The 12,495-nt window shown below is 38.9% G+C and overlaps 1 protein-coding gene across 2 annotated transcripts in view; it reads left to right on the plus strand.

The window, feature by feature from the left end:
* LOC138724210 (potassium voltage-gated channel subfamily KQT member 1-like) overlaps positions 1–12,495 on the plus strand; it is a 490,232-nt gene that overhangs the window by 83,000 nt on the left and 394,737 nt on the right. For both annotated transcript variants that reach the window (XM_069864071.1, XM_069864079.1), the window contains exon 12: positions 4,565–4,679. In XM_069864071.1, the coding sequence (XP_069720172.1) occupies positions 4,565–4,679 (115 nt within the window). The remainder of the gene's footprint in view (positions 1–4,564; positions 4,680–12,495) is intronic.

Consider the following 12,495-nt stretch of genomic DNA (forward strand, 5'->3'; position numbering starts at 1 on the left):
TTTTTCCTGGTCATCTTTATTCATCTTCCTGTCACCTTCCCTGGTGCCAGATGCTTGGCATTGTTGTCACACAATCTATTACTTAATGATTTGAGGAATAAATATTTGTGTCACGGGAACAGTTTTATGTTAAACTGTTTCAATTTTACTATCCATTTCTATCCATGTGTCTGTGTTTTCCCAGCTGAATTTGCCAAATACCTCCTTTCATTCAAGTTCTCTCTTATTTGTATTCCTTGGACTAGCGAATGTGGGTACACTTCTATATAACCTAAATAGCCACTGCGGTTCTCTGCTGACTTTTGTAAACTAGACTGTGTGGGAATGGTATGAATGATCTTTAAATTAGTGTTTGGGTTTTTCTTTGGCGAGTTTGATAAAAAGCTCCTAATAAAAGGGATAAGTTGGAGTCACTTGCAATAGAAGATACCTGCTTTTTTTTCCCCACTCCCTGCCCTCCCCACCGCCACCCCCAATCTTATTGGAGAAGAGGATAGTGCAAAATCTTCCTGGTTGTTTTATCCTGGTATTGGTAGGCATTGCATATTTGAGGATGGCCATGGTAATGGGAACTGTGAGTAGTCATATTTTCTACTGCAGTTGTAAATTGGGAGTTCACTTTCTACAAATATTACAAAGACTTAAGTTAGTATAATATGGATAGGGAATCTAAGGTTAGATAAAGCTAAGGAGCCCTATGAAAATATCCCTGGGTTATATTTGGATGTGTTTATTATATATTGTTACCATTTTAGAAACTGAAATTGAAGAAAAAGAATAAAAGTACTGAAACTTAGCTTTCCTTTTGCTGTTTCATTTAATGAATTGATTTTTTTCATGGATTCTTTGGCTTATGCCATTCACTGGTATTTATAGTGTTGTAGTAGATACTATTCTCTATTTTGAACTTGCTATTTCCAACTGTTCATGCTCAAAAAATATTAAATATTTTATAACTGAATAGGTACACCTCCTTCATACTGTGAATAGTAATACATGGAAAGGAAGTATGGCTTCGCTTCCCTTTCCCCTTCCTATTTCTTTGCCTTCCCTTCTTGCTGTTCTGTAGTAACAAAAATTAGGCATGCATTCCCATAAAGTCAGTTTACAAAAGGAAAGCTTATTAAAATAAATATACAGAGGGAAGTTACAGTTGTTCTGGCTTGAGCTGCAGCTCTTACAAACTTACTGTACGTAGTAGCTGGACCTTACAACTTTGAGTTTTATTTCTGGAAAGCATCACTGCAATGTGTTGAATATATTTTAATGCTCCACATTTTCTCAGATTGGAAGTATTTCCATGAATGATGATTATTATTAATTACATCACTGATCAGAATCTTACGGCTTCTTGACATTCAAAAAGTGTTTTGTTCCTTTTTGTGTCATTTTAGGAATTCTGATTTATGACTGAATCTTGCTGTCTAAATGAGTTTTGGAAGTTCACTCAGGGAAAGTGACAGTTTACTTCAGAAAGTTAACTGAGTTGGCTCCAAGGAGAATGTTTCAAATAAGACAATAACTGCTCATGACTCTGACAGTTACCTTAAGGACAGAAAATATGTAGAATGAAGGATATGTTATTTGTTTACCATCGTCATTAATGTTTGGATGCATGGACCAGAAAACATTATTAATGGGTTTATGTATTAAAGCAGCAACACACAGCATTGATGAGTGATAAAAGTGCAAAGGGTTGTAGTGTTAAATAGCATTATTAGGGTCATAAGGATAAAACAGCTTTTCTCTTGTGATGGCCTAATACTTCACAAAACATGAGCCTGAACTGACTCTGAGTTGAGTCAAGTAACTCTGAGAGTAGTAGGGAGTCTTATAATATCATCACCCAAATATTATGAGATTCAGAGGTCTGATTTCCTCTCCAACTTGATATTTAAGAGCAGAATGTCTAGAAAAAGCTCTCATATCTCAATATTTGTGTGCGCTAGAGGCAGGTTTTTGAGACAAAGCTAGTCTGTAACCAAACCAGCAAAAATTGTTCTGTCCACAGATCTGACCACACAGGAAGCATGGGGAGGGGAAAGCAATCTTTGCGACATGATCCAAGTACTAATGTACTTGTGTTTTATAGGGCTAAGTTGAATCTTCAATTCTATTAATAAAATGATCTATGGAGTATACGTTATGGAACTCCTGTTTGTTTTAAGTACATAATCACATCATTGTCTATTTCAAAGTGCTTGTAGAAATGAAATGTACGCGCACTGCTTGTGTGATGAGACTCACAGATAATCATGGCAAAGTCTTCGCCAAACAGAAAGTTCGCATGTTTTTTTACTCCGTACAAAGAGGGAACAGAAACTTGCCAGGCTTGTGAAGGTAACTAAACACTAGTTGAAGCCATTAAGCCTGGGATTATGTTCCACAGTATCTCTGTGGAGGTTCCATGGTCAGAGAAGCAGGGGTTGCAGGTGCACCCTGCAGCAACAGCAGAGCTGCTCTGCAGCACTCAGCAGAGGAACCACAGACCTGAATAACAACAAAGTGAAAGTTTCAGAACTGGCACACTACAGTTGTCCCTCTTTTCTCGTAACTATCCTGTTATGGAGCAAAGAGCCACTGTAGTAGTGAATACTTCCCAGCGAAGAAGTTAGCAAGCCAAATGTAAACAGTTAGGGTATTGTGGGCTTTTTTAAGAACCCATGGATGCAGATTGTAAACAGCAGTGTGATAAGACAGAGGTAAATTTGATATGGCAAAATGGACCAAACCTTTAAAATTATAGAAATAAAATATGATCCTAATTCTTATCATGACAAATGCATTGCAGTAATTTTAATATCTATTCTGTGCTTTATAGCAATGTCCCATGAATTAACTAGGTCCTTCTCCTACCATCCCAGCAGTCCACTATGTAGTAGGAATTAATAGTAATACAATGTTTTTGTTTACCTTGACTATGCCTTACATGGGGAGAATGACTTAACTCTGCCTTTGGCTGACTCTCAAATTCTGCTGGGTTTCTATGAATAAAACCTTCAGCAGAAGTTGAAGCCAAAACTCCCCTGGCTTAATTTTGCAGATTTGATCATGTGCGAGGTTACTTCTTTAGAGATTGAAGGACCATGTTCCTGAACTTGTGTGTGCTTCCCAAAGGAATACTGCAAATATTGGATCTACACGTCTGAAGACTTTTTCCAGAAATAAGGCTACATACTTTTACAGAAAAAATGTCGTATTAGAACAAGTGAAGAACTGGCAGGTCTAGCAAAATCAAGTTCTTTGCCATTTATGCTATGTCTCTTTGAACAGTAAGCTCTGTTGTTATATGCTTTTTAATACTTGGCTTGAATGCAGTCCAGCCAAAGCAGTGCTATAGAATTAACTTGAGATGTCAACAATTTAGTTTTCTGGGACACAAGCTTTCTCCTATGTAATGTAATTTTTTTTCCCTTTCTTACAAGTAACACCACTCATGTTACTTGTTTTTTTTGATACTTAATTTTAGCGATTTCCCCCCTGCAAACATTTTTTTTTTCATCCCTTGAATTTATATGCATCATCCTATGCATTTTCCAAGTCAGACTTTACTAGCTGAGGACTAACTGTATGCACCAAGCTTTTAAGAATGATCAGAGTTAAAATAGATAGGGATATTCCTTAGAGGCTGTTAGCATCGCTAGTAGTCATGAAAAAAAAAATGCTGTACCAGATCACAGCAATTTAATCTAGATGTGCTTCATAGCATTGTCACAAAATAAATACAGGAAAAGATTCTGAAAAGAGCCTACAGGAGAAACTAATTGTAAGTACTGATGAAGCTGAACTCAAAGATGTGTACATGTATACAACACAACCCTGTACTTGATGGAAACGAGTGTTGAGACTGCAGACTTTCCTGTTTTCATGCTTAGCTTTCATCAGGTGCAGGGCTAGCTGCACTTCTCTATTTTTTTGCAGGCTCTGAATGAACTACCTTCATTCATTGGCCATCATGTGCCTAACCAATCTATCGCAAAATTTGCAGCTTTCTTATGCTTGGAATATAAGCAGAGCTATAGTACAATTTTGTATCTGTTATGGTTACTCTGCTGAGCTGGCTGCATTCTAACACCTGAGGTTCTTTCCTAGTCCATGGGAGAACTTTTGAATGTGGGTGAATATATTGACCAGATTGAATGCTTCAGACAAGAGTGCTCTTTTTGTGATATAGCAATAAATTTTGAAGAAGAGTTTTAGGGAAATTAAAGCAAACATATAAAATAGGGTTAACTGAGGAAATGGTAATCAGATTGTTTCTGTTGTCAGGACCAAAGAAATTGTGGATATGGTGAATTTCTTTTTACAAGGTGACTGTCCTCAAGAAGACAGACCTTTTTGTAAGAGCTTTCTGTGTATTTATTTATAAGCTATGTATACGTGCATCGTTATATTTGCATGGCACATGAACTGAGCTTTAACTTTTATTCTGATAAAAAAGAAAACCTTGTATCTTATTAGAACAATCTCTTGATCTACTGCACAATATGTTAAGCAAAGGCTAATAGCTTGTATATGTTGTCTGATCTGTTGTTTCTATGATTTCTTTGAATTGTTTGTGCAGTGAGAAGGCATTTAGAAGGGAGTACCCAAGAAATGTCACGAGCAAACAGCTTCACTGATGACATTGAATTTGTGTCAGAAGAGTCACCACTGCCAGCTGTATCCAGCGTGGCACAGTAAGTGGAGTAATGAATTTTTAATTGGTAATATAAAGGTTCATTAATGATGAGAGAGACTTGTCACTGAACACAAGTATTATTCTTTCACTGGCTGAACTTGAAGTGGTTACGAGTTTCATCTTATTTAACTATATGTGAACATTTCTACGAAATACCAGTTTACCTTTAAGTTTAATGGAACAAGTCAGACACTCAGAAAATGTGTGGTGGATTGCTGTCTTGCTGTCTCTGTTGTTTTACTTTTTAAGGTGGCTGACAGTTCCTGAGATTGTTTCATATGTAGCTTTATACTATGTAGAATTCTGAATCGGTTTGAGCTCTAAAGAACTTGTAATATGAATAATGTATGAATTGATTAGAAACATAAATGAGAAAGTAATTTGTAGATACAGCCTGGAAATAGAAAGGTTTTATAATGTGTAATATCTTGATAAAGTAGGCAAACTTGTAAGGGAATGATGTTCCATAACTATGAAGGTAGAATTACTAAGGAGATATTGAAGATATCTGGATTGGCCAGAACAGCAGGTCTCTACTGTCAATGAGGTCACTGCATCTGTTCAATGACCTCTCATGCTGTCGTACTTGGTTTAGCAAACATCAGTTTCTTGAAATAAGCATAATCGTATCTTCATGAAGGACACCTCCATATCATGTTTTGACAGGCTCTTGACTAGCCTTCATATTTTTGTCCTGTAATGTACAATTCTAGTACTAGTGATGGGGATTCTGGAGTAAATTTCAAAGTAAATTTCAGAGCATTAAAGCATACAGCAATATCTGGATGGGCTAGAGCATCCAGGTATCATACTAGGGCTTTACCTCACAGCAAAACCTGTTACAACCAATGCTGGTGAATAGAATTATTGAGTTATCAGTGATATGGCCTAAAGGTATGGTACAGCTGGCACAAGCTCATGATGTCATTAACACTGTATTTCCCCAATATGCATATGCCTTCTACATGAATATTAGATATACTTAGAGTGATTACTTGTCTTGTCTTTTAGCAGAAATGAAAGCAGGTAAGTCTTCACGTGTTATATACTTACTTTGGTATGTGAGCTTTCTAAAACAGCATGGCTCTTGCTTTTCCCTTAGTAACATGTTCCTTTTGCTACTGGGCCTTTGAATTTGTGATAGGATTTTTTTTGTTTCTTTGTTTTTTTTGTGTTTGTTTGTTTTTTTTTTTTCTCGTAAAAGAGCCACTTTTGTTCTGCTTGCTTATTTGGTTAGAATAAACAGTTATTCTCCTTGTTCCCATAGATGATGTTTCATGATCTGGCGTTAAGTACCAGTTAGATTTCATCCCCCACCCCCAGCTTCCCCTTTAGAGTGAATGATTTAATGTGAAGTGTTTTTTTCTGATTTAGGAATAACATGCATTTGATAACTGCTATGACAAATCTTCATTCTAAACTCACAATACAGTCAAATTTTTTCAAAGACTAGAATTCAGCCAAACATGTATATATAGGTGATGAACCTTCCTAGTTTGTAACATAAGTGAAAACGTTGATTTAACCTAATAGTTAATGATAGTATGCTACAGAATTACTCGGTTGGAAAAGACACATGGGATCATTGAGTCCAACCATTCCTATCAATCACTAAACCATGCCCTTTAGCACCTCATCCACCCGTCTTTTAAATACCTCCAGGGATGGTGACTCAACCACCTCCCTGGGCAGCCTGTTCCAGTGCCCAGTGACCCTTTCTGTGAAAAATTGTTTTCTGCTGTCTAGCTTGAACCTCCCCTGGTGGAGCTTGAGGCCATTCCCTCTTGTCCTGTCCCCTGTCACTTGGGAGAAGAGGCCAGCTCCCTCCTCTCCACAACCTCCTTTAAGGTAGTTGTAGAGAACAATAAGGTCTTCCCTCAGCCTCCTCTTCTCAAGGCTAAACAACCCCAGCTCTCTCAGCCACTCCTCATAACATTTGTTCTCCAGCCCCTTCACCAGCTTCGTCGTTCTTCTCTGCACATGCTCCAGAGGCTCACCATCCTTCTTGTGGTGAGGGGCCCAGAACTGAACACAGTATTTGAGGTGCAGTCTCACGAGTGCCGTGTACAGGGGGAGAATAACCTCCCTGGACCTGCTGTTTGTGATACAAGCCAAGATGCTATTGGCCTTCTTGGCCACCTGGGCACACTGCTGGCTCATGTTCAGTTGGCTGTCAATCAGCACCCCCATGTTCCTTCTCCTCTGGACAATGACAACATTTTCACACTGAGCACTTCTTTGTGAAGTCAATCTTGACTATGTCAAGCTGCCAAAAGGGAAAGTATTACTTGCCTTCATTCCAAAGTCAGCAACTGGTAATTTTTTAAACTTTGTAAGCTGTTATGTTGATACTTCAATGTTTTCAGGGTTATTTCTCCATAATGTAAACAGCAGATCCTTCTGAAATCCTGTCTCCTCGATGGATGATAGAAGGAATATTGGCTGCTGACAATAACATTGAATTTTGGCCATACTGTCTTCAAAGCTCTCTTCATTGTGTGGGAAGGCAGATATTGTCCCAGAAGAATGGAGTTCCTACCCTTGAGCCATGCTACCTTGGATGAATGTCTGTTGCATCTATCTATGCATGTGCATTAGTCTCACAGTAACTAAGGTAGTTACTTGGCAAAACTTATAAGATTGGTTAGAAACTGGTGAAGCTGCCATTTAAGAATATATCTTCAGTGAAGGCAGATCAGTTCAGAGGGTTGCAGCGCTGCCCAGGTTTCAGCAGTTAATACATCTGGTATGGAATTTCTGATGTTAGTGATCCATGCAAGCTTAGAGAAGGTATGCTGTCCTGGTGAAAGGTGATAATAGCAAGCTTGCAATTTGAGCTGAAGATACTTTTCTTTAGAAATATAGCTGCTTTGGATCCTTTAGATACTTGAGGTGATTTTTTTTTCCTCAGTAATCTGGTCAAAAATGGGGAAAAATGCAACTGTCCTGAGCTAAGGAACAAAAGCAGAATTTTCAAGATACAATTCTATGATTGTCTGGAATTCTTCTTGAATATCTCTGGCCCACCCTCTCGGGGGTAAACATTTCACATGGTTGCTCACCTAAGTGGAGCTTTGTTGTTTTATACTGGCTGCTTCTGAGGTGTGTCCAAAGTTGAATAAGCCTGAGACAGCCTTGGGGGTGAATATGTGGCTAGACTGACAAGACAGTCAACTAAAAGTCCTATAGACTTGCACTAATATGCTCTTGCAGTATCAAACCCCACTCCTGTTCTTCTAAAGAAAAACAGCAGTTAAAATGATAGGTATAAGCGAGCAGCTTGCTGAAGTCCTCTGTAAATGGAAACAAACTTTTGTATGAGGAGAATGCAGTGTAGCGTAGAGGATTTTAGAAGGGAGATGGGTGCCTAGTGGGTATGAGTACAGGACTAGGAAAGTCCCCAGCACATAGGGAGTCTTGTAACATAAGGTTTTGGAGTTGGTGTGGAAGCTGCTGAGTTTCAGATGGCCTTGAGTCCTCTACTTGTTCCTCTTCCTCTTCTTCTTTTTTTTTTTTTTGTATGCTTCTGTCTTTACAGAGGACTTATATCTATTGGTCCTCTGTTTCATGTTTCAGACCCCAGTAATCTGGATGATGCTATCTATCCAGTGCCTATTGATCATTTAAGGGGGAAAAGAGATTCAGGAAAGGAAGGAGCAAAGGTTCTGCCACTTTCAGGAACTTGGTATGCCTTACTAGGTAGCAGTGAGGGGGTGGAGTGTCTACGATTATATGATTTGCTTTTGTGCTGTAATTGTTCCCATGTTGAATTGTGCAAATAGCGTTTGTCTTCTGTTTTTTTCATAGCTGCACTGGAGCTTTGAAAGAGTAAAGAGGACCACTGAACATAACTTTAAGCTTTAATTATTTTAATCTCTAGCTGGTCCTGTTGTGCATATTGTGATGACAACAGTCCTTGGCCGTGAAAATATTTTCTGTCATATGCACCAAGGTTAACCTTCCAGCAGGAAAGAGAATTTGGCCAATAGACTGTATTGAAAGATTGCACGAACCTGGTCTCACATAGCACGGACTCAGGAAAAATTACACAGCACCAGCTTTAGAAGCAGATATCCTGTTTTTGTTTTTTAGAGTTCTGTGGTTTAAAGCTGTGGTGTTCAAAGCTCTTTACACTGTAAGGAAAAGCAAAAGTTAGAAAGTCTATATGTCAGCATGGTTAAGCAACTGTGGTTGAGTACACATTTCATAGCTCACTAAGGTCACGTAAAGGTAAATGTCAGTTGGTCTCTTAGCAGAAAGCAGTGTAATACTGCAGTTCGGCAGTCATCACATCAGTTCTCTTGGGAGGAAGCCTTTAGATGATGAGATCTGCATACAATGACCGTGGTCAGTGGTAACTGCTGTCAGCTGAACACCTGTAGTAATAACTCTTCAGCTGGAACAGACTGCCAAGAAGGTGATAGGTACACCTGCTCCCCCTGGAAAAGTGGGTTTCAATTACTTTTAACCAGACCAACAGTTGCTCCTCTTTCTGAGGCCCTGTCCACAACAGAGTCAAATTATGTTAAGAAACTGTGGGTTTACTACAGTTCTGGCTAAAACAATTTAATGCAAAGGTTTAGAAAGTGTTTATGTATTCCTGCTACATTCATATGTATTATGTGTAATGTGGCTGTGGAAATGGCTCACTATTTCAGTTTGAGGTTTCAAAATGGTGTAGTAGAAGAGCTTTGAAGGCTGAAGCAACCAGATATTCACTGTTCTGACCTCAGATTGTTTTCTCTTAAGCTCAGGGTATGATAAATAGCTCTTAGATTGTACGAGGGAGATCTTATCTGCAAAATGATTAACAGAACAACCCAGCATTAGTATGTGGTTATTGCACAATCAGAGGAAGTGGGAATATCAGCTTTTTTAAAGAAAAAAAGAAGAAAAAAGAGGAAATGGCTGATTTCCATAAGCCGTATAAAAACACTGAGGAGGGGTGAAAAGATAGTTCTGTGGTAAAGCAATGGCTGCAAAGGCTCAAGGTCTGCAGTATAGCCCTTCCTTCTAACAGGAAAAACTGAAACTCTAAGGGTGAGGATGACTGAGTGCCTTGTTTTTGGCTTTGAGGAATCCTGATAAAAAAGGAGTGTCAGAAATTATTCTTCGATGAGGAACAGAATCTTCTCTGAGGGTTGAGGCTTAATGAGGCAAAGAAAGATTCTTGTCTGTATTTATTCTTGCTCCAGGCTGTCTGGAAGAACAGAACAGAAAAACTGCTCCCTACTTCACCAGAACTAGGGTCTACAGAGGTTGAGGGGACACAGAACTGCTGTTCACTAGAGAAGAAAATTCCTCCATTGCTAGTAATCCATGCTATTATAGTTAAAGATGCTTCATGATTAGTCTTGACTTCTAGCTCCTTAAAAAATGTAGGATTAGTGTTGGGTTTTCTTTGTTGGGTTTTCTTTTTTTCTAGTGGAAGTAGTTTATCATGAGGTGGATAGATATGAATGGAACAAACTATAGAATTTATACTAAGTCTTAAAGCTTATGTTAGATGTGCTCCAATAAAACAATGCTGTGTGACCCTTTCTAAGTTATTGGTCAGCATTTGATTAAAAAGAACCTTAAATCCATCTTTCAGCTTTTTCACCCTCCTAGCTGGTTCTTCCATCTGTAGATGGCAGTGAAGGTTTTTATCAAGGACTTCTGAATATTTTTATGTCCATCTTCTTTGGCTTTGCTTGAAAATCCAAATGTGTACCTCTTAAAATAAAAAATGTCTTCAGAATCACAGAATCACAGAATAACCAGGTTGGAAGAGACCCACCGGATCATCGAGTCCAACCGTTCCCATCAAACACTAAACCATATCCCTCAGCACCTCATCCACCCGTGCCTTAAACACCTCCAGGGAAGGTGACTCAACCACCTCCCTGGGCAGCCTGTTCCAGTGCCCAATGACCCTTTCTGTAAAGAATTTTTTCCTAACGTCTAGCCTAAACCTCCCCTGGTGGAGCTTGAGGCCATTCCCTCTTGTCCTGTCCCCTGTCACTTGGGAGAAGAGGCCAGCACCCTCCTCTCTACAACGTCCTTTCAGGTAGTTGTAGAGAGCAATGAGGTCTCCCCTCAGCCTCCTCTTCTCCAGGCTAAACAACCCCAGCTCTCTCAGCCGCTCCTCATAAGGCCTGTTCTCCAGCCCCTTCATCAGCTTTGTTGCTCTTCTCTGGACTCTCTCCAGAGCCTCACCATCCTTCTTGTGGTGAGGGGCCCAGAACTGAACACAGGATTCGAGGAGTGGTCTCACCAGTGCCGAGTACAGAGGGAGGATAACCTCCCTGGACCTGCTGGTCACACCGTTTCTGATCCAAGCCAAGATGCCATTGGCCTTTTTTTGGCCACCTGGGCACACTGCTGGCTCATATTCAGTCGGTTGTCAACCAACACCCCCAGGTCCCTCTCCTCCAATCTTCAATCTTTCTGTGGTTTTGATCTGTTTGTGCAAACAAAATTTGTCTTTATTTTTGTCATGACTCCTTCCTATAACTTATTGTTTAGTCTTATTAAAGAAACAGTTCACTTTATCCCATTGAATATCACTACATCTGGTAATTAGACAGTAATCTTGTGTAGGATAACTTTATCTATTGCAAACTCACTAACAGCACTTTTATTAGTAATACAGGGACAGATAGGGTCCTTAACCATCAGCTAGATCTATTGTACCACTTGTTGCCCATTTGTACATAGTCATGGATTATTTTTAAATAATGTCATTAATTTTTGAAAGCATGATCAAACACTTGATGCAACATGTGAATATTGCCCATATTGTCAGTAAGCTAACACGGGCATCAGAGGAAGTTGTGAAGCAATACTGTCCATCAACCAGCAAGTGGATATAGTTGAATTATGAGAGGTAACCTCATTCAAGAGGAGAGGGTTGGCCAAGTGACAGCAGCAAGGTTAGTTAGGGTATAAAATATTCCTGGAGATGTTATAATTTGCCTACCATCACCATATCTGAATTTCATCCATATTTTTAAAACAAACAGAAAACGAAGTCAGAGAGAGAGATAAAAATCTAATAAGTGGACAACCCACAATAACACAAAGGGAGGGCATTTATATATTTTTTTCCCCAGCTTTTTCATTGTATTGTTGGCTCTTGCTGCTTATTAATCCTCCCTCTTTCATACATCTAATATAGGTAGCACTTACACAACTAGTTCTCTCCAGTGTATTCAAAAGCATTATTAATTGTTTCAAAGAGAAATTTAGGTGAGAGTCTGTCACTTCTGAACTGAAAAATGTAAAGGAGTGAAAAGTCAACCGGCAGTAGTAATTGCTAATCTGATTGTAGGCTTTTTACCATTATAAGGACTTGTCTTAAGTTACGTTTTTTTCATACCACCTATTTTTACACTGTCATCTCTAATTTTGAACTTTTTAAAAAGGCTTTATTCAGGATTTATTTCAGCACCCGAAGTATTTTTATTACGATGTAATATGAAAGCAAGGCTGGCATTAGCATAAATTGGTGCCATTACACAGTAACATGTTCAAAGAACTTGACACTGCTCCTGAGGTTTTATTGGAGGTTCTTTCTTGGCTTTTAGTCTAAAGTGTAGTTTTCAGAGAATTTTGCTGTTTTATTTTCAAGTGAGGGCACTTGGCCAGTGGAGGGCACTGCACTATAATGCATTGAGAGACAGAAAGTCCACTTCCAGTTTTCGAAATATGATTTGTCATTTCAACAAACTTACATATAAACTTAGTTTATAAGCACTTGAATCTCCCCAGTGTTAAACTGGCAAATTGCCACACTGAAGAAAAAACGCTATGTATACTTTTGAACACCAGTT

Source organism: Phaenicophaeus curvirostris, chromosome 1 (assembly GCF_032191515.1).
Source record: "Phaenicophaeus curvirostris isolate KB17595 chromosome 1, BPBGC_Pcur_1.0, whole genome shotgun sequence".
Taxonomy (NCBI): domain Eukaryota; kingdom Metazoa; phylum Chordata; class Aves; order Cuculiformes; family Cuculidae; genus Phaenicophaeus; species Phaenicophaeus curvirostris.